Source organism: Spodoptera frugiperda, chromosome 12 (genome assembly GCF_023101765.2).
Source record: "Spodoptera frugiperda isolate SF20-4 chromosome 12, AGI-APGP_CSIRO_Sfru_2.0, whole genome shotgun sequence".
Classification (NCBI taxonomy): Eukaryota; Metazoa; Arthropoda; class Insecta; order Lepidoptera; family Noctuidae; genus Spodoptera; species Spodoptera frugiperda.
Window position 1 is genome coordinate 7,931,658 of NC_064223.1, and position 23,448 is coordinate 7,955,105.

The 23,448-nt window shown below is 36.5% G+C and overlaps 1 protein-coding gene across 1 annotated transcript; it reads right to left on the minus strand.

Annotated features, from left to right (window-relative positions):
- Window positions 1-22,379, minus strand: LOC118262974 (zinc finger protein ZIC 4). The gene is made up of 3 exons (XM_035574691.2): window positions 21,906-22,379; window positions 15,118-15,984; window positions 1-1,925 (listed from the first exon to the last, which is right to left on the minus strand). The coding sequence occupies exons 2-3, from the start codon at window positions 15,824-15,826 to the stop codon at window positions 1,303-1,305; spliced, it is 1,332 nt and encodes a 443-aa protein (XP_035430584.1). The 5' UTR covers window positions 15,827-15,984; window positions 21,906-22,379; the 3' UTR covers window positions 1-1,302.
- Between the last annotated feature and the right edge of the window lie 1,069 nt (window positions 22,380-23,448).

The following is a 23,448-nucleotide window of genomic DNA, read 5'->3' on the forward strand; positions in this document are numbered from 1 at the left end:
TGAAATCGAAATATTTGTTTATTTTTATTTCTTGCTATTTACAGGGCTGTAGAAAAGACAACAATTTCATCTTAAAATAACTTAAAGTACGTAATGTTTTCTCAGTCAAATAGGTAGATAATATTATAATAGGTACACTTTAACTTTCACTATCTAAAACTTCGGTCCGTGAAAAAATAGCACTATGTTCAATATAAATATACATAATATATGTAGTTCAAGAGTCCGCAGCACGATGAAGGAGCAACACTTGAGTGAAATATACAAACAAATCAAACCCTTATCTCTATTATCACTGGGCATTTCCTTAAATATATATTTTACAGCGTACTATCTAACTTAACACTAACAATTTACATACATTTTACAACCTATAAAATCGTAGTTTTATTAGACTTCGGTGCTTTGGCCATGCTGATCATTATAATTTTATGTTACAAGTTTCCTTTAATATTTGCTATTATAGGTACCACTTCTGTCGGTGACAAAGTTACTTCTGTAAATATCACTTAACGAGCACAAGTTAATGTATTTTCTTGTGGAGCACAGAGTGTAAATGTGTAAGGCTGAAAGGTGTGAATATTTAATCATTCTCGTATCGCAAAACTAAAATTTCAGACAATACGTCTGTTTGTACGTGTCTCCATAGTGCACAAAGACTGTCATAAATCACTGTCAACAATTGCAGAAGGTTGACAAAAATATTCGTCGCAGTGTCACTGTGTCCGTGAACATCACAAATGCTACAAGCACAATACTTACTTATTCAATAAAGGAATCGTTTTCCAAAAAATAATAAGACACTTCTCATCGTTAAATTGTTTACAGGAAATATATGACACTGTGTAAAGCATTCAACTAGCGGTCATTGTTTACAACTCACTTGTTTTACAGTAAACAACAGAACTTGTGACGCGAGGTCCCATTGTTGACTGTTTACACTGTCATTGTTGCCTGTTTACATTGTCACCATTCTATCAAATAACTTTTTCTTAACAGTAGACCCAAATATTAAATATCTCTCGGACGGCTGACGTTTGGCGATGATTTAGAAATGGTCGGATTGACTATGGACTAATTAATTACCTTTATAATAAGCGTAACACATTAAAACAATACTGGTCCAAAGCGCTTTAGTGAACTTTTCATTCCACGTCGATTGCGGACTCGCTCGAGTACCAATCGGCTTACAATTAAATTGATTTATTAACCTACACAAGCTAGAGCCATGTAATTAAGTCGTCGTTGGTGCTCCCACTAGCTGGAGTTCGTCGAATGAAGAGTTCGCTAAGCGCGATGCGGTCAGTAGGCGGCGGCGGCTCCCGAGTGGTGCATCAAATGGTGATGGTGGTAGGTCTCCTGCGTGGGACACCACCAGTCAGGTACACCGTGCGGCATCGTCGGCGCTGGCTGCTGGAACTGTGTCCAGTGGCCACCGAAGCCCAGTTTGTTATCCATTACGCCGTTCCCACCGATGTTAGTCAGGTGTGGGGCTTGGTTGTGGTGGGGCGGCGCCGGTGGTCGCTCGTAAGGTTTCTGGTCATGAGGGTTAAGGTATTTTTCGTTGAGGCTTTCTAGCTTATCCGTGATTGAGGGGTGGTGATGTGGGTGGTGCTGCGGCGCAGGCGCCGGCGGCGGGGGCAGGGGCGCAGCAGGGCTGGCAGCGCCGGCAGTCACGCTGACACTGCCGGCGGACGAGGAGTCATCGCCGTCGCTGTCGTACCGCGGGGAGGCGTCGCCGGCCGCGCCGTGCACCTTCATGTGCTTGCGCAGCGACGAGGGGTGCGTGTACGACTTGTCGCAGCCGTGCACGCGGCAGTTGTACGGCTTGTCGGACGTGTGCACGTGTGAGTGTTTCTTCCTGTCCGAAGAGTTTGCGAACCGTCTGTCGCAGCCCGCATACTCGCATTTAAACGGTTTTTCTCCTGGTAAAGAAATAAATAACTTCAATTAGTTTTATGTAGAAGATAGGCAAACAAGAACACACCGGAATTTGACATAAATCTACAAACAAAATAGGCCTACATTATGTTTTTTTAAGTTACTTATGTACAAGTACTTATGTACGTCGTCGATTATTCATGATTATTTTTATTTATTTTAAACCATATAAACATCAGATACATAATACCAATCAGCATCGTAACATAAGTACCCACAGCAATTAGCTGTACCTCTCCTCTACTATAAAAGCACAGTTAAGAAAACATGGAGCACATGCACGAGTACGCGAATGTCCAATCACATCGTAAATAACAAGATTTGCTCGTTGTTTATAGTTTACGAGCATAAATAAATATTCACAACAATTGCACGGGATACTTAACACGGCCATAAATCATATTTATAAGACGACTTTGTCACATTCCCGTAACAAAGCCTGGAGTAGCTAACCGCGCGCCACTTTCAACTTTATTGTCACGACAAATGATATATTTTTGTTCTGACGTCTCAATAAGCCGTGGAGCCCTGTGACAAAGGCAGCTCAACATCCGTTTTACTCCTGATAACTTGATGATGAACGTGAACAATGGAGATAATCTCCTCAGAGCGGTGTTATCACGCCGGAGCGATGCTATCTTATTTACATGAGACCTGTTCTCAGTGCCCTGCTTAACTTTGACTTCTTTTTAATGGCATAATCAGAAGTACAGGATATACACATAAGGTAACCAGTTACTATTTGCTTATGTAGGTACTAACTGAAGTAAATATTTTGGGAGTTCTTGTATAGTTTGGCGTGAGTAACAAGGAAATTCACCAGACCACATGATCATAACAGCCGCATTTTCCACTACGTGATTCCACGGTGACCCTATTTTTTTGCAGATTTTTTGTGCCTACTAGTGCATTGATGGTAACATGTTCACCGAATCGTGTGAGATGATATTCAATAAAATACATTACAAGTAGGCAGACGGTTTGGTGACCGCATCACAATGTAACATTACCATTATATTGTCGTGTTTACAAATAAACCTCTTCGGCTGTAATCCTCTACATTGTGTTTGAAATATGAAGATTTTTGAGGAGCCACAGATGCTAATCTCAAGTGTCTGTTAACGCTACAATAATAGGGCTCTTTAGACGTTCCCTTACCGCAGTAGTATGAATGGATCACACGTTTTCAATAGATCGATACTTCCTTTATAATTCAGTGTTCCATTACAAAATATTTGTGCTTTATACTCTATCATTCATAGTACCAATGCAAACGGAATGCGAACTATGATTGTCATAAATTGAATCTTCTTGTAGTGTGAATAAATGAAGCGTATTTTGTAAGTATCTCACAAATATACAAAATATTTTTACCATGATTATTAATAGTCGGAAAACTGAGCCTTATTGGTTACTTGTGATGCCAGGAATTGAATGAAAATGTATGCGACGAATAAGAATCCAAGATGCAGAGATATCCTAACTGACGCCAAGATAAAGAAGAGGAAATAGAGAAATAAAAATCACGGTAGAACAGTCAATAAAAACGTCTCGGCCCAACTAATGAGGCTAATACGAGATGAAAGAGTCCAAAACATGTGTCGCCCGTCTAATTACTAATCGGGCGTCTCATCTCCGTCGCTCTGTCTTCGTATAAAAAACGATCGGACACAAATTCTATTTCCATTCAACGCTTCTTCTGCGCACGCGCCAATCTCATCCAACAAAGGGGTTTGTTAGTTTACCTTATTAGACCAAAGAACATTAAAATTACAACAAACACTTTCAATACTACAATTTTCCTAAAATTATCAATCCCAGATTCCCAGTCAAGAATTAAGAAATCTAATTTAGAAAATTAAGTGTAGATAACGATCTGAGTGCCTATCGGAATATTTTAAATTACATCTTTATTTGAGTCAAGTTTATTAATAGCTACGTAAACCGAAATCATGTTCGAGATGGTTTCTTTGAACGTTTAGTGTCAAAACAAAAACAAATCGAACACCAGTTGGGAATGCACTTCGTGAATTCGTCGCGTTCCACGTCGGGACACCGGCTAGGGTCAGATGTTTATCTTAAACGGCTGTATCACCCACAGGAGACACTTTTTTGTTACTATATTATCGACGTGAAACTTTATATCACGTTTTTTTCGAGGCTCCATACTTTTTTATCCGATTCAATCCATGTAAAAGATAACGATTTACATTGGTAAAACAAACTTTTTTGAGCAAAATGTGTTTTCAAACTGCGGATTTGTATTTTTAAATCAATTTAAAGACATTAAACGGTTCGTAAGTGAAGCACGAATAAATCCACAGTTGGCAGAACGCCTGGCCCGAATTACTCTGCAGTATTGAGTTACAAATCGCTACTTAAGTGCGCTCCGCTGTGAAAACAAGCTTTTTAGAAATAGCACGAGTGATGTGTAACCTGACGCAGTCGGCCTTTGCACCCAAATTGTGGTAAATGGCTTTAGGTGAGTTTAGAGAAAAAACAATCGCGCACCGGATATCAGGTTGCGGAACAAAAATGTTGTCGTACAAAGTGCTATTTATTACGATTTAGAGTAATCAAATGAATCTTTAGCTCGTGTACCGGCGACTACCAGCCGCGGGCTTGTCATCGCCTTGAATAATAATTGGGCGACATATGATATCCGTGCACCTGTTCTCGGGACATGTTCATTAGATATTAATACAGAATTATCTTATATCGCCGTAACGCTAATAATAAAGATAACACAAACTTTGAACGAAATCTCAGATCTGGGCCCCCTAATGTGAATGTCCAGCTTGAGAGGATGGAGCTATTTCGGAACATTTTTTCATGTTTCAATACCTGCTTAACACAAGCTAGGCTGGAGAGTAATTAATGACATTAATCATCGATTCATCATTTGAAGCGCGAGTGTGCCGCACATTGTTTCAATCTTTATTAAACGCTACATATCGCAGCTAATTCAATCTCAGATGGAGAGGCGGCTAATAAGCGGCGGATGACTGGTCGATTGCTGACACAGCCGCCTCACCACCGGCCCGATACCGGCCGCGCCAGACATGACCACGCGCCATGTTCAGTCTGACCCACAATACTAATCGCTACATTCAATACGCCATATCTAGAACACCGACCATATTCAATTATAACATTTCGAACATAACTATTTCGAACACCAGCAACATTCTACAACAACTGTGCACTATCCATAATGTCACAATAACGATTGATTGACGACATCGACAGCTCTTCCCCGAAAACTGTTTTCTCTCGCATGTATGAGCAGTTTCGTACAGCGTGCATAATGATTTATGATGTACCTTTTATCCGAAACGTATTTCGAATTAGAAAGATATATTAATATCTTCATTTTTTCCACTTCTCAGAGAATAAGGGCCCTCGTCCGGGGAGCACAAAAAGAATACTCGGGGTCGGGCGAGCGCATTCGGCGCCCAACGACCGTGTGACAAGGTGCTTTATGCGGACGATTATGAGCAGACCGAATAATGTTCCGATACCCGATAAATATCTGCCAACTCATACAAAAGCATCCCAATAAAAATATAATAGTAAATGTAGCAACAACACGGGCCACAAACTGCACAGTCATATCTTGCTGATAAATATAAATTAAAATGAAAACGTATAGCTCGGGAGGGACAGGGACGGCGAACGTCCGTGAACGAAAACAAATTAAAACTGATATAACATTCAAATGCGCACGCGCAGGTTAGTCGAAGCCTTGTGGAAAATCGAACATGTAGTGAGCCTGGCCAGTCGTCGTATGAGGCCTTTTTTGTCGCACTGCAGCAGCCCGTGATTCACGAGGACGGCACCGGCCCGTGAGACCGGCCGCTTTCATTACCTATTACAATAACTCACTCATTGGCCCTCATTTAATATTGTTGCTTATTTTGCGCCAATTAAAAATACGTACTGAATAAAATAACCATTTTAATTGATCCTTGTATTCCCATAAGTGTCGACCGAGTCGTTTACTGTCGTCATAACTCGTGCAAGAACTATTTGCGAATTCAATTCACGATGCTGTAGTGCCAGAAATAGTAGTAAGTGAAACATAATTACTGCTATAGATAGTATCAACAAGTGATCAGTTTTTCTAGACTCTTCATAATTTATTACACCTTGACATTTTTATGTTTTTGCGGAGTTAGATGGAATAATGGTACATTTTCTTGTCTGGCCATGTAATGTACCCGTGAATTAAAGTATCTCCCCATTGTTCGGTCTGAGACTGAGGCTCATCCGTCTTGCTGTGATACGTATCTGCTGAGCGAGCACAAGGACTAGAAAACTATATGTCACCATGTTTTAGGATAAATAGCAAACGCTGTCACATAAACATTTCCTTTTGCTTATTTATCGAAAAAACACAAGCAACATGGAAAATTATTTTAGTAATATTGTCCACTTGCTTTTGTAATTAGATTTAATAAACTATGAAGTGTCTTTATGGCTTTTATTAGAGGTCAATTAAAATAGAGATCGAAATCTAATCTACGAGATCTACACCGGTTACAAAACGTTATTATGACCTCTACTTATTTTCTCATCGAAGCTTTGATCATTTTGTTCCCAGACGATTTTGTAGATAAACAATATTGTACAAGGCTGAACATAAAAAAGTACAAAACACCTAAGCAGGCAGGGCACGCTCGTCAATCCTTACGTCAAGCGTTTTGACAGCCCTAACCGGCATCATCGCTCCTCTCAGATAAAAAAATATACAAGAAATAATATCAGAAACTTGACTTCTCAAAAAATTAGGCGGATGTTGAAACTAATCCAGTTTGTATCGTATATTAATTACATTTAATAATGTATGATTTCCTATAAAATTTCCCAATCAAAATAAAAAAATAACCGAATTTTAAAGTGAATAATGATTACGTACTTAATTACACGAAAACAGAAAGATCCACATTCATAACGATGTAAAGGTTACGGTCAATGAAAACTAATGAAAAATTACGGCGTTTCACCTCATAAACTTTTGGTAGATTATGTTCAAGTTATAAAAGAATTGTTTATACAATAACTTGCAGGATTTAAGGCAGGCGCCGTCGACGGTGCTGCATCGTGTCATAAGATGCACGATTACTTATCAATGCGTTAAAATCTACAAAGAGATGGACGGGCACGCGAGCGTTTTAATAAAATCAACTTACATTTTTAACATCAAAATATTCGAGTGGAAAAGCAGCGCTGGTACAATAAATATAGTTTTTAACTTGAGTATTTTTTGTGTGAAATCTAAGAAAGAAACTACGATTCTAAATTAACAGAATACTTAAGACATAGGTACATATTTTATGTAGCATGTTCATACCTACCACGACACAATTATAAAAATAATGATTATTCGGACACGTAATATCAGCCGAGGTGACCTTTTGCATAGGTTGTCTAGCTAAACGTTTTGAGAAACTACGGGATAAAAACTACAGAAATATTAAAAACTATTATATCTATGATAAAAACATAATAATAAAGTGGTTCATCACATAAAAAGCGACAGTTTTGCAACAGGTTTTTTTAAATAATCGGGCATATTATAAATATGTCTATCATTTACCTCGCATGAGGTTTCAAAGGCCCATAAAAAGAATAATGTAGAGAAAATGAAGATACGTCGTGGACACAGGGGAATCGTTTTATTAATTGACCATGTTGGTATCGCATTTCTTGGTATTCGGGCTTCACATACAGGAGACCAAACCATATCGTACGATACTTACTGGCTTTCAATGGCAAAAGTATGGACCTGCTTCGTGTGTCAACTTATTAATGAAAATATTATTTATAGTTTAAATCATTTTGAATCTTGTTAATGGTAATCGGCATAATTTATAGGTTTCCGTTGAAGAAACATCATTTATCTTAAAAATATGAATGAAACCTAGACCAAAATGGCTTTAAGTAAATTGAATCGTTAATAACTCAAACTAAATTCTTAAGACAACTTTGCTAAGTTTGCATTTATTGTCAGCGCCGTTACTTGCTCCATGAATATTAATAAGTTCACAAATCATAAAGCATATTATAATTTTGCGGCGTGTCGTATGCAAGTCGGCCAATAAATCGGTTAGGTTATGTATTTGTTCGGGCCGTGTCCACTCAACACCCACGCGGGATCGTGTTTCAGCCCCCGGGCACATTTTTGGGACAAACCAATATTTCTAACGAATATTAATAGTCTGTTTTTGTTTTTATTTGTAACGTGTTTAATTTTTATTTCGGTCGCGCCCACATTCTATGCGCGCCAAACATTCCTTTGGGAACACATTTTTGATTTGCATGTCATTTGTTTGCGGTTTGCAATTGTTTTTGATGTTTCGGAATTCAAGATTTTGGAATATTTGTAATGTTATTGAATATGTTATCGAGTATTATTATTAATACAATTTAATTACCTACAGCGTGTTTCGAATACATGTATAGAAGTGCAGTAAACATTGGACAACTGAGCATCATCAAAAAGATTCAAGTGTTCCAAAAAGTATTGGAAACAACTTTTTGTCGTCGTGTTAACATTTCGATTGTTGTCTGATCCTGTCGATGCGTTCTATCGGGATTTTTTCGCGAGCGGTGTTAAATGTGCGGAATGCTAAAGGCTGTCGACACAACCATAGCTTATTCAGTCAGTTTTTGCAAAGCACAGACCACAGGTGCTATTCTAACGAGAATTGTAATCGTCTCACATGTTGACATTTCATGGACATTAACGCTAAGTATCTGTAGGACTTAAATAAAGCTTTTTACTGCGAAATCAGCCAGTCAGTGTTCTATTTCTGGTAATATGTTGCTTTTTACTCTTTACGTATGTGACTATTGGCGACAAGTTTAAAGCGAGGTGTGAAAATAAATATCAGGCATAGTTGAGTATTTGTCTCCGCCGTGTTGTCGGCGATATCACACACTCCCATACATATTGATACCAGTGAGGTGTCGGCGAAAAAACACATGAATGATGCAGTGAGACCCTCCGCGGTCGCCCTACAAGACGAAAGAATTTCGCACACTTGCGAACCACAAAGCGCAAAATGTTTTTCTTAGCGCATTGAAAGCGGCTGATAGCTCATTTAATTTAATGAGCCACCTATTTGATACGGAGGAAAAAGCACAATACTACGAATCAAGTCAAGACTATTTACTCGCTCATAATAAATGCCTAAGACCAATCAGCGAGCGTCGATTAAATTATTTATATTGTGGTACATGGCGTTGTATAAATTAACTTTAGCTATGTACTGCAGTGCGTGTATAAGGAGGTATTTACCATAATTATGTGAACAGTAAGTATACGTCTTATAAATCTCAACGTTTCTTTAAAACTTTCTAGGTTAACTTAATTGTGACTTTATAATAAATCATTTCGTTCTATTAACATTAAGAAAGAAATAAAAAGAGTTCTGTCACTATAAAATGCGCGCATAGATAGTAAAGTGTCAGAAGAAACGATTGTAATAAGATAGTGAGGGCGAGGAGCAGGCAGGCGAGGCAGCGAGGTAGGCGTAGGCAGGGCCAACACTAGTGCTTCCCGTGGCTTCCAAGCTATTGTTACGGTGCAACCGTGCACAATTTATGTTATCCTGGCCCCAAGACTTGTTACAAACACATGGCAAAACAACTTTGCCTATAAAATAGACGCAACTACAAGTTTGTTTTCGTATAAACATTTATTTGAAGCGTGAAACGTCGCCATAAATTAACTTTAAATTAAAAAAGAATCTATTAAAACGTTCCACATTTAAACGAGTAAGAATAATTTAGTAAAACATTAAAATAACCCATTCATAGTCTACGGGAAAACATCGTTCTAAATACAAAAAATAAATTCAAAATGGTGTCTTAATAGAATGTAAATAAAATCAGTTGAAATAATTAGGACGTCAGTAAATGGCGTCGATGTTCCGTGACTAAATGATTGGTGTAGGGCGTGTTCGACGGATATTAGTAATAGTTCGGATGTGTTCCCGATTAGCTGTTCAACGAGACCAGGTGAAACCGCCGCCCGATCTATTTGATTGATTGCCCGCTCGATACTTATCTCGCCTGAACAAAACAGACTCTTGATCGAATGCAAGATATAATTTCATTACTGAATTGTTTATAAAATTTAATGGAAATGTTTTTTGTTGATCGAAATAGTTAAATGTCAATATTACATTTTGGACGAAACGTGATAGAGCAATTTACGTGACGTTTTCAGGTATTTTTGTTGACTGGTTCTAACATTCAATGTATTACGTATACTACACACAACATAAGAACTGATTAAAAGTATCTGCCACCGTTCCAATTAGAGTTTTTATCTATGAAGTAATAAAATTGGCCAAATTAGCAATGTCTGATACGGATCGATGCGAAGGCATTCGATCCTGTCTAATAGAATTCAGCAAGGAACTCGTCGATAGCAGACCGATGCGTTTCGATGCACGTATCGTGGTGCAGATAATGTGTTTTTGTTCGCACTCCGATACCCTGTTCGCCATTTCGCACTATCTGTTCGACGTTTAGCGAAATTCTCGAAAAGATAAAAACAATTTTCACGTTCGCCGGAATGCTTGAGTTTGTGAAATGTGTCTTTGCTGGGACGCGCAATTTTTTAATATCAAGATAAGTCTTGTTTCTGGTTCATTGACGCTGTTGTGATGGGTTATGTATTCAGGAAAAACTGAGAATTTCAATGTTTAATGTTTTGTGTACTTAGGGACTTAATATGTAATGTGTCGTTGAGTATCACTTGAACACCGGCGTGTCGACGCGAAGGGGGGATTTATTCAGTTGACAGAGATAAAAAAGTAAAGCGCTTAACGCTCTCATTGTGTACATGTGTACAATATCAGTATCTCGGTGTGGTGTGGGGTAGCAATGGCAAGTGTGTACACGTCACGCATATTGTGCACGTGTGCATGTGTTGCGTCAGTGTGCGTACCGAGGGTTGTAATGTTGCTACCGACAAGGGCCGGCCACGCCCATCAAATTATTGCTTGTTTCAATTCAATCAGTGTTTTGGACACTGTTAATTTCGCTAAGATATACTAGATAGATAAGATGTTATACAATACATGTTGTTGTTCTCGGTTAAAACTATAAAACGTTATAAAAAGCCTTAGTACATGAGGTTTTTATTATTTTAGTAAAAAATATAACACCAAGAGCAAAAAATAAGAAAAGTTTTAAAACATCAGACAAAACCCCAAAGAGTAAAACATCGGAACTTAATTACTTTATTCGTTGACCGATGACAATGAAATAAAGTTTTAGAAATACTGGTAACATTAAATCCCCCTTGGTACAGACTGGTAACGCACACAAATGCATCCACTATTATGTTGGGAACATTTTTTATACAATTTATCAATCCGGGGCAGATGGTCCCGGATCATATAAACACCTTTGAAAAGCTCCCAGCTATTATAGGGTTACAACATTATCATATGGACATAAAATGGCCGAATGTACGTAACAATATAGATCCACGTACTTAGGGATGATGTCTATTCTGTTTTGGGTGGAAATAACTAAGGAAATTGTCTAGATATCTACTATTTCAAACGTTAATGAGAAAAAACATCTAATATTTTCTCTAGAAGCCGTATCTACTGAATGATTGCTTAAAATTTGAACCAGTTGACAAAAAATACATATCGGATGTAATTTCCTGTACCAAAATTAGACATTTAGGTACCTATACCACATGATATTTCTGTTTATATTTTATACTAATTATAATGTAAAAAGGTTTTATCGCCGACCTATGCAAGTGCTTCGATATCAATTAAAATTAATTACCAAGTAATTTAGATTTCCGTCGCTATGAAGTAATTTGAGAACATTTAGTATGTAATTAAGTGCTATTATAAATACCGTACTAGTGCCAAGCTATTTGTTTATTTAGCACATGCTGTACAGGTATTAAAAATATATCTGAACGGGTATCATGTATTTCATAACGACGACAAATGGACAAAATAAATACTTTACTTCAGAATTGTTAAATAGGTGATAATTCTTTTTTATTTAAGCTTTTGGACAACAGATCTATATTATTCTTTAGTCAAGATGTACATAGGTAATGATTTTCATAGAGCAGATAATACAAGCTGCAACAGTCTTACGTAATGAAGTACAAAACGGAACAGTAACATGAGCATATTAAGTGTTTGATGTTGACGAGTGTATTACATGTTTGTTTGGCTCGCTGTGGCCCGCAAGTGCTGCACTCGACAGCTCAGGGCACAATGACGCGGGCACAGGGGCGAGGGCACAACACCAACGAAGGGTTCCGTATTGTTTGCAAAATATTTTGAAAGCGTCATTTTATACGGCATATTAGCTGAGCACTGCGTTTGATGGTCGGGGGACGTCTTCACCGGTTCGAATCATATCATCGTTCATTGTACCCTCCCCTTTGTGGCAGCGCGTCGAACGACCGCTGGAGTACCCATGTAGAAACTATTGAATACTAATATACTACAGCCAATATCTGTTTATTACACCCGATACATAAATGAACGTATAAAATGTGTATTTAATAGCTCATGCTTGTTTACATTTCATATTTAATAGATTCCAATTTAACCAACTCATTTTATGTAAATGTTTTCATTGAATAAACAAATGCAAATTAGAACGCAATGCAAGTAAGAAATTAAAATGCATAACACTTCAAAATGGGCCATATTTCAATATAGACGTAGCTTGTTATAATAACTTCGAATATGATACTCGATAAAAACACGGAATGTATGGAAACAGTCAAACAAAAATGCGGTATGTTCCATACTCATACAGCTACGTAGCGCTGGTATAATGTTAGTTTATATACAAATGAATATATCAAGTGAATGTTTGGCACAGGTGTTTAGTGATATTTAAAGTATATTTTATAAGTGATTGGGTGATAGTGGGCGGAATGACCGGCGGCGTTGTAACACCGACGCGTGCTGGCGTACCCTGCGGCCCAAGGTCCTCGCGCTAAACATTCTGCCGCCTGACTCAACACCAATATTTTAATCCTTAATAATCGTGGATGATTAATATCTTCACAAATACATTATTTAGTATAGCTAAACTTGTGAATTTCGTTTCGGACTTTTGGAAGGTCCATGTCAGATTTTGTTTTGTTTGTAGATATTAAGACAAAACAGTCAAATGTTATTTGAAACTTGTCTGAAATGATTTAACGAAACGATTTTTAGATTGTATTATGACATCATATGTTGAGTTTTAATCTGAAATTTGATTTTACATTACGGATAAGGTATTAAGTAGGTAATATTGAATAGATTTATAAGATTACTTTAAATGAAAATAGAGAAATAAACTATAGAAGACTGTGAAATCAAAATACGCCTAGAATGTTGATACACTTATTAATAAACAAAGTATCAGGTTACCGAGACCACTTAAATAAAATATATGTGAAATGTTTTATTTATGTTTTTATAACTTTCTACTACTGTTTTCTGGAATGTTCTCAAATTACTTCTCTAGATAATTATTGTTGCACCTATAATATTTGATAAGGTAATGCTTATATTTTTATTTTAGTGGATCTGGCTACCAATCAACGAAGTGTCAGTTTACGCGGGCTTTACTATGGTAGTTTTGTGGTATTTGTCATATTTTAGTATTTTATGATCGTGTAACATGAAATTAATATAAGTACGTTAGTAAGTATATTTTATAAGTGTCTACTTATAGATACCATTTTCTATCTATGATGTTGATGATAGATGACATTCTACTTCTGTAAGTGGAGTGTAATCTTCTAATTCATACTATTTGATTTTATTCAGAATGTTTACTTATATCGAGTTTATTTCCCTAAATAGATACTTATGTATTGTATGTAGGTATCTATTTATATGTGGTAGATGGATAAGGTATGTCTTCAAAGGTGTAAGTGTATATTCGAACAGTATTATAGGATAGGTAATCTAGATAAAATCAGCACCACATGCAAATATTAAGGAATATAATATGTTGTTTGAGCAGCCATCCTAAAATTCCAACGATATCCGAGATTAAACATATTTCAAAAGCTGTTAAAGAGCCATTAAAATTGGGTGGGCTGTCGGTCATAAATACATTATTAACCTATTTTAAGGTGAAGAGGCCTCACCTCCCCGATATTTGCTCTGGGCTAATTAAATCCATAATGATCGGCAGCAGGCCCCAGCCAGCTATGGCCTCACTCAGCCTTCGGAGTAATTTATAGCCATCCATAAAACAATTCTTCAAAGTTCCCCACAAAAAGGTTTCGTCTATTCAAACGCCCGTATGAGATAATAGAGGACGGGGGCACAGGACAAAAGTCTGGATGCAACACTATGCACAGACGAAGATGAAAAAAAAACGCATAAAACCAGCTGCTGGCTACATCCCTGACGCCCGCTATACAAATTCCTGGACCGTTCCCTTAAAAATCGATATTTAAAGTTAAGTACCAATACTTTACCAATAACAATGGTCCGTCGTGCGACAGAGACAAGACACGAGGTGCCCAGCGCCCAGCCACACCAACTGGACGTTTTAATTTACGAGCGTTTTTTTTATCTCACATACACAGTTCAGATGAATCTTTCGACTTTTGTAATGAATTGAAAAATGGACTTCTTAGTTAAATGGCTTTTTGTCCTTGCTTACTGGGAAGTAGACTTCACAAGTCGTGGACATTTATAGGATGGCCGTTAGCTCCGTTGTTTGTGCTCGAGATCGAGTTACAAGGATATTCTTTGATAGTTTGTTGTGTCCGAGCTGTCATTGTGTCGGCTCGGATATTGTCGAGGCGTGCTCCGATATATCGCAACTGTGGCCATCAGTCAGCCGCAGGCGCCGACTGCGGGGGGCGGTTCATTATGAATTAATGAGAATCGAAATGTTTCGCCAGATCAACGGTCGCTCGCTTCAATGGATCTGACATCTTACTACACGACTACCGGATGTGAAACACTTCGTTTGCTCCGTGACGAATCAATTTACTCTAAGACATTACACTTACTTATCATGTAAGTACCACGGTACCTACCTGCTTCCCAGTGACGAGTGTATAGTCGTATAATGTATCTTTTGTTATTATAAGGTACAACTTATGAAACTCCTCTATCGAGATATTAAATATTATATGAAAAGGAAACTTACCGGTATGTGTCCTTTTGTGGATTTTGAGGTTTTCAGATCTTGCAAACACTTTGCCGCAGCCGGGGAAGGGGCAGGGGAACGGTTTCTCTCCAGTGTGTACGCGGATGTGATTCACCAATTTGTATTTCGCTTTGAAGGGCCGGCCGTTCCGCGAGCAGCCCTGCCAGAAACACGCGTGCGTGGTGCACTCAGGGCCGCCGACGTGCTCCACTGTCAGATGCGTCACGATCTCGTGCATACTTGAGAAGAGTTTGTTGCACAATTTCCTTGGAGGTGGTTGCTCTGGATCGAGCCATTGACACCGCATGTCGCGGCGAGGAGGCGCGCGCACATATCGTAGGAAGGCGTGGGGTGCGTGTGCATGCGCATGTGGCACTAGGGGCGGTGCACCGCTCTGGTAGTGCACGGCGTCACCTCGCCAATCCCAGCTCTGTTCCAGAGGCTGCTGCGGGAAGAGCTCGCCGCAGCCGCTGTACTCGCGCAAGTACCCGGGCTGGTAGGAGTGCAGCGGGTACGGCTGGTAGTGCGGCGGGTGGTGCGGCGGGGGCGGGTGTGGCGCGGCGGCGCGGTGCTGCGCGCCCACGCCGCACCCTGGCTGCGGAGACATCTTCAGGCCATAGGAAGCCAGGTGTGCATGGTTGGTCTCGAGGAAAGCATTCATGGCGGGGGTGGCCGACGCCGGCGCATAGCCCCATTCGCCCGCCACCATCCACGCGGCGGGGTTATCCCCGCTGATGACGGCTTTGGAAACTGCGTCGTCACCGACGCTCAACGAGGCTGCTGATGATAGGCGGAACTTAATTCAGCCTATACAATTGTTCTGTTATCTTCACTTGTCTTTGTATATCAGTTCCTCTGGTTTGCGACCTGTAGAGGAGAATAGAGTGTAATTAAAACCTTGCTACCTAATAAATATTCAAAATCAGCTCCAATGTTCTGAGCAAAATGTAAAAAAAAAATGAGCTCTAAAGTATCATAACCTTCCGAGACAAATTCAAAACCATTTCTCAAAATAATAACATACATTCGTGCAGCCATAACCGGCGACCAACATTTATTTGTAATAAAAAAAAATGTGAAGCAGGTACTTTTGGACATTAAATTAAACTGTGGGTAAATTTATAGGACACTTTTATACGCCTGAGACAAAAATTTCGATTGTATTCGTGTATATTTAATTTTAGTTTATTTGTTAGGCTCGCTCCAATCTCTTTTATGGCCGAGGTTTAGCATCGATAATTTATTAAAATAGTTTTATGAATGATAAAACCTGTTCCATCGTAGACAGCGTGCAACGATCGGCATTTTATTGCCAACTTCTCATCCCTTTATAATTAATTCGAAGGCACTTATTAAATTTTCTGGCAAAATAGGCTCGATTTAGACAAATTTTTTTGTTTAACATCAAGAAGACGCTACAACGTGACAATAACTACCCATAATTCGTCTAGAACTAATGCCTGACACTGTAATAAAATATGTTTGAGTGTGTTAACTATAGATAATATTCAAGAATAGTTTGTATACAAGAAAAAGTAAATTGAGTGAGCAAATAGAATATATGTATTAGGTAATCCCACGTCACTCCCTACGAACAGTAAGGTTGAACTGTCACTCAACGTACAACTGTACATTTTTTGTGGGCGTCTACATAATCGCATTATTGGAAAATAATGTTGTTTATGTATTGTTTAACACAGTCGAGTGGGACCGGCCGCTTTACCTGAGACTTAGACAATGTCCTGCCTCAGATCTCCATCTAATCTCAACATTATCTGCGAGACTCCCCGCCGCGTGGTCGCATCATCACAAAGCAACGGGTTGACACATCTCAACAGACGCTCATGAACTAATAGGATTACAAAACTAACCCTTTCCATATCAATATCAACTGTCAAAGCATTTTGCATCTTAATCCATTAAAATTAAAAGCTTTGTTACTTTTCAGGAACGGTAAAACGTAAGTTTGTTACAATTCGCAGCTGTCTATAAGGAACTTTTCCACAGTTTTAAGGAATTAGTCATGATCGCTTTAGCATTTTGTCAGATCAATTATTTATTAGTTTAGCGATAGGAAGGGATTGTGTTTACGGGGAAGTGAATATTATCTCTATGGCGGGATTTGAAATTTAATTTGTTTAAATTTGATGGTCATCCTATATATTTGTTCTTTTAGTGAACACATTGTAACAGTTTAACTCGGTAGCAACTACAGTTTCTTTTTACTGGGTTTAAGAAAGTATTAAAAAAACTATTTAACAACGCGAAGTAATCAACAAATATTAAGATTATCCCAGAAGCATTAGACTAAAGTACCTCACTTGCGTTGACTACATTTCTAAAAAGGCAGTATACATACTTATTTAAAGTAGTATAGAGTTTCTTTTGGATTGAACATAAAATTAAAGTTAGTATTTAGTTTATAGCGCATAATTTGTATACTCATTTACACTTTAATGCTATTATCTCAATATTACCGCTATCGTCTCTGGCTACTGGGCTGTGTAAACTAATACGAGTCCTAGTAATATTATGATTACGACCAAGTTATTATTTTAGTGCTATTTTATATAAGCATAAAAGTTCTACTGCATCGTTTCATTTCACTCCCCGATCATGTAAATTGATATTCGGATTTTGTTTTTGAAATCCTTGTATTAACTGGATTTGGAAATACATATTACTGTTTTTTTTTTATGACAGATTTAGTGTATACATTTTTGGACTAATGTAAAGATGCACGTCTAAAATATTTGCTCTCTTACTTATATTGTATGACAATGTAATAAGTAAGAGTACTTAAACGTAGAGGAAACTGTGCAAGGCCAAAAATGTGTATAAGTAGTCTATTTCATTTTAAACTTTTAATTGAAATGCAGTCACGCACAATTTTAATTTATTTATCTATGTAGAGATTCAAAACTGAATATAGAGTTTTTTATTTGTAAATATAATCAAATATTCAGATGTCATAATTGAGAGTCAGATGTGTTCTATAAGTTAGCTAAGTAAATGAGCTTTAAATGTATTAAGTAATATAAGTCATGCCGGTTAAGTAAATACGTGTTATGTTATTAAGCTGTGAGGTACGATTAAAAAACTTAATTAGGCATAATCATCTAACAACACAAGGAGTTTACGGTTTACTATCAATTAAGTACCTATTTGCTTTTTATGTAAGGTTCTAGTATCTAAAACCTAGGTAAAATGTGACAATTAATTATATCAGTTCCTACCTTTTAAGGTATTAAGCAATATAAATATGAAATTGTAATAAATTTAACCTCCATGCATGTATTGTTAAAAAGAATGAACAAATGTTTTCAGACAAGTATTGCAGAAATTTTGCGGTGCGACGGGCAAAATACAGACGTAGGAAATTTACGAGATATTCGTGTTTAACTTATTTAGTTATGATCTTAGTATTAGACTATCAAATAATTGTAGTAAACATGTATAGTATTCTCAATATATAATATTGTACCTACTTAATGTCTATTATAAAATTTAATTTAATTAAAAGCTTACCTACTCGTACTAATTATAAAAAAATATTTAAAAGGACTATATTGTATTATTTCAATAATTGCGTGATTTCCTTGAAATGAAAGCTCATAAGTTACCTAATTAATATTTATTTAAGCTTCAACTACTCGTACACGCAACACGACCCTCTATGCGGTATTACAACCTTCATAGAAACAATAAAGGCAACTTAGTCATACAATGGCTGGGCAAAACTACTATAGAATTTCGTGACATTGGAAAGTATAAGGAAATAAATGAAAAAAATACTATATTTATATTAAAATATTGATTAATAGTAATAGTATTAAGCATTCTGGTTTAAAAGAATCTTGTTAATAGACTACAGTCTCAAATATGGCAATAACGATAACTCAAAAAAAGTGAAAATTGGTTTAGTGTTATTGTAGGTTTGGATTACATCACTTTATATGTAAAAAACAAATATAGTAGGTAGAATACTTAACTTTATTTTATAGTATTAAAAAGATACTAGCATATCTAAGGTCTATGAATGTTAAATAGTAATAGTATTTAAATAAAGAAAAAAATTATATAACAGGTTATCACTTTAAATTTTAAATGCATAATTATTCTGACCGTATCTATGCATGCTTGGATCTTTAAAACTACGCAATGGAATTTGATGCGGTTTTTTTAAATAGATAGAATGATTCAAAAGAATCTGAATGTGTATAAGTAATACATGCATGATATAGTAGAGAAAGATTAACAACCGTGCAAAGCCGGGGCGGATCGCTAGTTATTAATATGTAAGAGATCTATACGGTGATAAACGCGTAAATAGTAATATATAAAGTAGAAATACATATACTGAGGGAAATTAAATGATCCGTATGTATGTACTCATTAAGTGTGTTTTTGCTTCATTGTTTATTCATTTTCTTTCACGGTAAATTAATTAGACAAGAATGTGGAACCTCTTTGTAGTAATATTAAGGTGTATTTTTAATTAAAGATGGGAGTAAAATATATAAGTTATTTGATTAAAACAGACACAATATTGTACTATATAATAATATTGTGTACTGTGTTATGTAAATGTATTGATACTTGGCTATACGGTATTTTATGTTTTAAGTAAGTATCTGCAATTCCTCTCTTCTTTTACGTTTATTTAAAAACGTTGTATTTATATACCTTCACCGGTAAGTATATATTCAATATTATTTTTCACATCTTACATAAGGCAGATTATAATACACTACCTAGCTTCTTCTATTATTATTTTTTGATCATCCCACATCACAATTTTATACACATAGAAACAAATGAACGAATTATGTTCAGGTTACTATTTTTTAGTATGTTTTTATATCATATCTCTGCTTTAACATTTCTAAGGTACATAAGTGCATATTTTGTAATAAAAAAACATGAATGTATAAACGTCAATATCAACTCATACATACAAACATCATACAAGCTTAGTTAAAGAAGAAGCTGCATTCAATGTAAAAAAGATATAATGTTAATATCATCCATTTGTAAGCTGAAATTACGCCAATACGTCGAAGATATCCACATATTATTTCATTACAAAGTCGTTGTATCCATTAAATAATCAATTACAAAAGCATTAATAAAATTAATTCTTTTTTTATTTATTTGAAGAATTCTTCATTCTATATATGTGGGTCTTTTTATATTTTTTAGAAAGTAAAAGTAGCTTAAGTTACTCTTTAGCCTATCACCTACCTGCCAATACAAAAATAGTTCAGCCATTTCAGAGATTAGCCAGAACAAACAGACAAAAATTGTAAAAAAATATTATTTTAGTGTATGTATCGTATGCTAGCAGGATATAAAGTGGAAATTTTAATATTACATCGAGACACTCCAGTTCAATATATTAGTGTAGATTACTGCTTATTAATTAAACCATTACACTTAGATTGGGTAATGTGTAACCTTGGATTACATAATAGATACTAGAACACGTGTTTTATAGTATTTAGTATATAAGTAATATTACCACTACACTCATTAGATACACCATAGATACACAGTACAATAAATTATAACAACCATGGAATGTTACCTGAATGTTATTATATTAGTTTAGACTTAATTTATATTGACAATAAATACCTATACTAACAATACAATAAATTATTAGTTGACAAGCTACAAGCGGAATAAAAATTAAAAAAATATTGTATTGTTAGTGCAGCATAGATTTCCGCAAAGCAACGCCTGACTCTATTCTATGTAATAAATACCTAGCTGACTTGACTTTTATTGAAAATTAATATGGTGGTCCTTTATTTTTGTAATTTGTTGACATGCACTATTTTCTAAGAAGATATTATTAGTACTTGATATAACAGTACAAACTGGTGTCTATTTATGAATACTAGTGGTCGCCTAGTGGTCGAAATTCGACCATATACGATTTAATTTACAATACCACTTAGCATACGTTCAAGAATAATTTTTATTTAACTCAAACTCAAACAAACTCTTTTATAAAACTCTATTCATATGAGACGTCAGAATATCATCGCAATGTCTATTGATTTTGACGTTTTGTCAAATACGATCAGATACTATACATGTGTGTGTAATGTTTTATTTATTGGTTTAATGTACTTTATAAGCATTCTTTTTGAAAAATATTAGCGTTTCGCCCTTCTCCTACACATAAACTATAAGTGTACCAAATTTTATGCTCCTACGTCCGCGCAATTTTCGTAAAAAGCGGTCCAAAGTTTTTGCATCACGTATTAATATATAGATGGTGTTGATACTAGTACCTATTTATGAACAATTCATGTAACAAAATATGATTTATAAAATCAATTACCTAACATTAAAATGGCTGATATAGGTACTGATATAATAATTTATATAATATTCTACGTTCATTATATCTAATTCAAAACAAATATTATCAAAATGCCTAGCAAAACCTAATTGTATTATTTTCACATTATATTTTATTTTCACGGATTCTAAATGAATTTGGTAATCTAATCTCTCACAGTTTATAATTTACATTTAATATGTGTTTGTGTCACACATACCTATAGATTAATTTCCACTAAACACTTTCTCTGTTTTCTCTCAATATTTGTATTAATTAATTATTTTTTTGGTATTTCGTCCATCTTCCTGTAGATAGTAGGATACACTTAAGAAATACTATAGTGCCTTGGGTGTATGTGTCTTAGAAATTATGATCACATGATAGATTAGGTATTTAATGTGATAAGGATTATATAAACAAAAAAAAATCTTACTTGCAGTTTTAGTAGAAATCCAGTCTTCATTAAATCGATGTACGCATGAAAATAATCACTTAGTTTTATATAGAAGCACAAGAAAATATGAAACACTTCACTGAACATATACATATGTATCTAAAATAAATTTCAGTATCCTCATGTAACTAGAGCAATTAGTATCACAGGTGTTGGCGCATCGTTATAACAATCTCGTGTCGGGTGCACAGCCGCGGTCTGCGCTATCAGGCCGGCTCGTTGGTAACATAAGTTTTTTGGACAAATTGTCACGCAACGATTTTTTCTCGTAACGATGAAAGGCTTCGCGACGTGTGTCCACTGACTCCGCTGAGGCTCTCAGCATGACTGCGGGCTCCCGCGTCGCCGCCCCTCGACACAGCCGACATACTGCTTCTTAGAAAATATTTTGTCCGGACCGGGCCCCAAGGCGCGAACGCAGCCCTGCACGCCGGCGGAAGGGCGGGACACCGTAAACTTTTTCACCCAATGGTACCGAACTCGACGTCAAAATCATCAATGTCCATCCGTCTCGCTCTAGCGCATTTTGTAAGGTGTTGTTCGAAAGGGAGACACGATGCTCGGCGAGCTCATAACGATGGTATAACGAAGAAAATTTCTTTGTGTTTGTGTCGTAATGTGTTCGCTTTATCAGATTTACGTTGAAAGCTCGCTGTTAGCTTTCGAGGGCGCCAGATCGGGGCTCTCTGTCAGACGTAGCGCACTGCTTGAAGGTGTAAAAGGGACGCACGTCGCCCGGGAAATGTTTCGGCTAATGTATTTTCCTGTGGGAAGAAAAACACATGTCGTCGCTTTTAATTTAATACGCGTCACGCTGCGTCGTCGTGTCGCCCGGACCAAGTGCCTCGTTTTGTTTTTCGAGACATTTTATTTCGGTTATAAATGTTGTGTCAAATAAATATTATATTATTATTTCGATACACAACAACTGAAAGTATAAAATTTTACAAATACCTATTGAGTAATATTTAAGACTTAGATTAGATAAAACTTGGCCTTAGATTGGTAAAATTTTCATGAAATTTAATTTTGTCTTTAAAGTTTTAATTTTATAATTGTGAATTACTTTTTCATCTACTTCTGTCAATAAGTTGCTTACATCTAAAATGTATCAAAAATAAGAGGTAGCTAAGATAATTTTTACACCTAACGGTTTCTTTTCTAAATTATTTACGGAAATAAAACTAGATGTGCCACTAATAATAATTAAAATTTTATTTGGGCTTCTACAGCACAACCATTACCAATTAAAATTGTAAACATACTACAGTTCGAGGCGCGCCAAATATAATTAACTTAATTAATTTGACGTACCGAGCGTAGTCGGTAATTATTTTAGTAAAAAGTCGCATGCGCACGGCGGGGGCGGGCTGCGCGCCGCTATTGGCTGGCGAGCAGGCTGTCGGGCGCACGCACCGCCCCGCGCACTCCTGCGCACACTTTTATTTTTATCAACATTTATTTTCATCCGGCGCACGAACACTCGTGATTAATTTAATATATTTTTATCGACTAACTTTTC

Coding starts and splice junctions, on each gene's coding strand:
- LOC118262974 (XM_035574691.2), bottom strand. CDS start 15,826: ATGGTGGCGGGCGAATGGGGCTATGCGCCGGCGTCGGCCACCCCCGCC. Junction 1,926..15,117: donor CCACAAAAGGACACATACCG/GTAAGTTTCCTT, acceptor TTTCTTTACCAG/GAGAAAAACCGTTTAAATGC.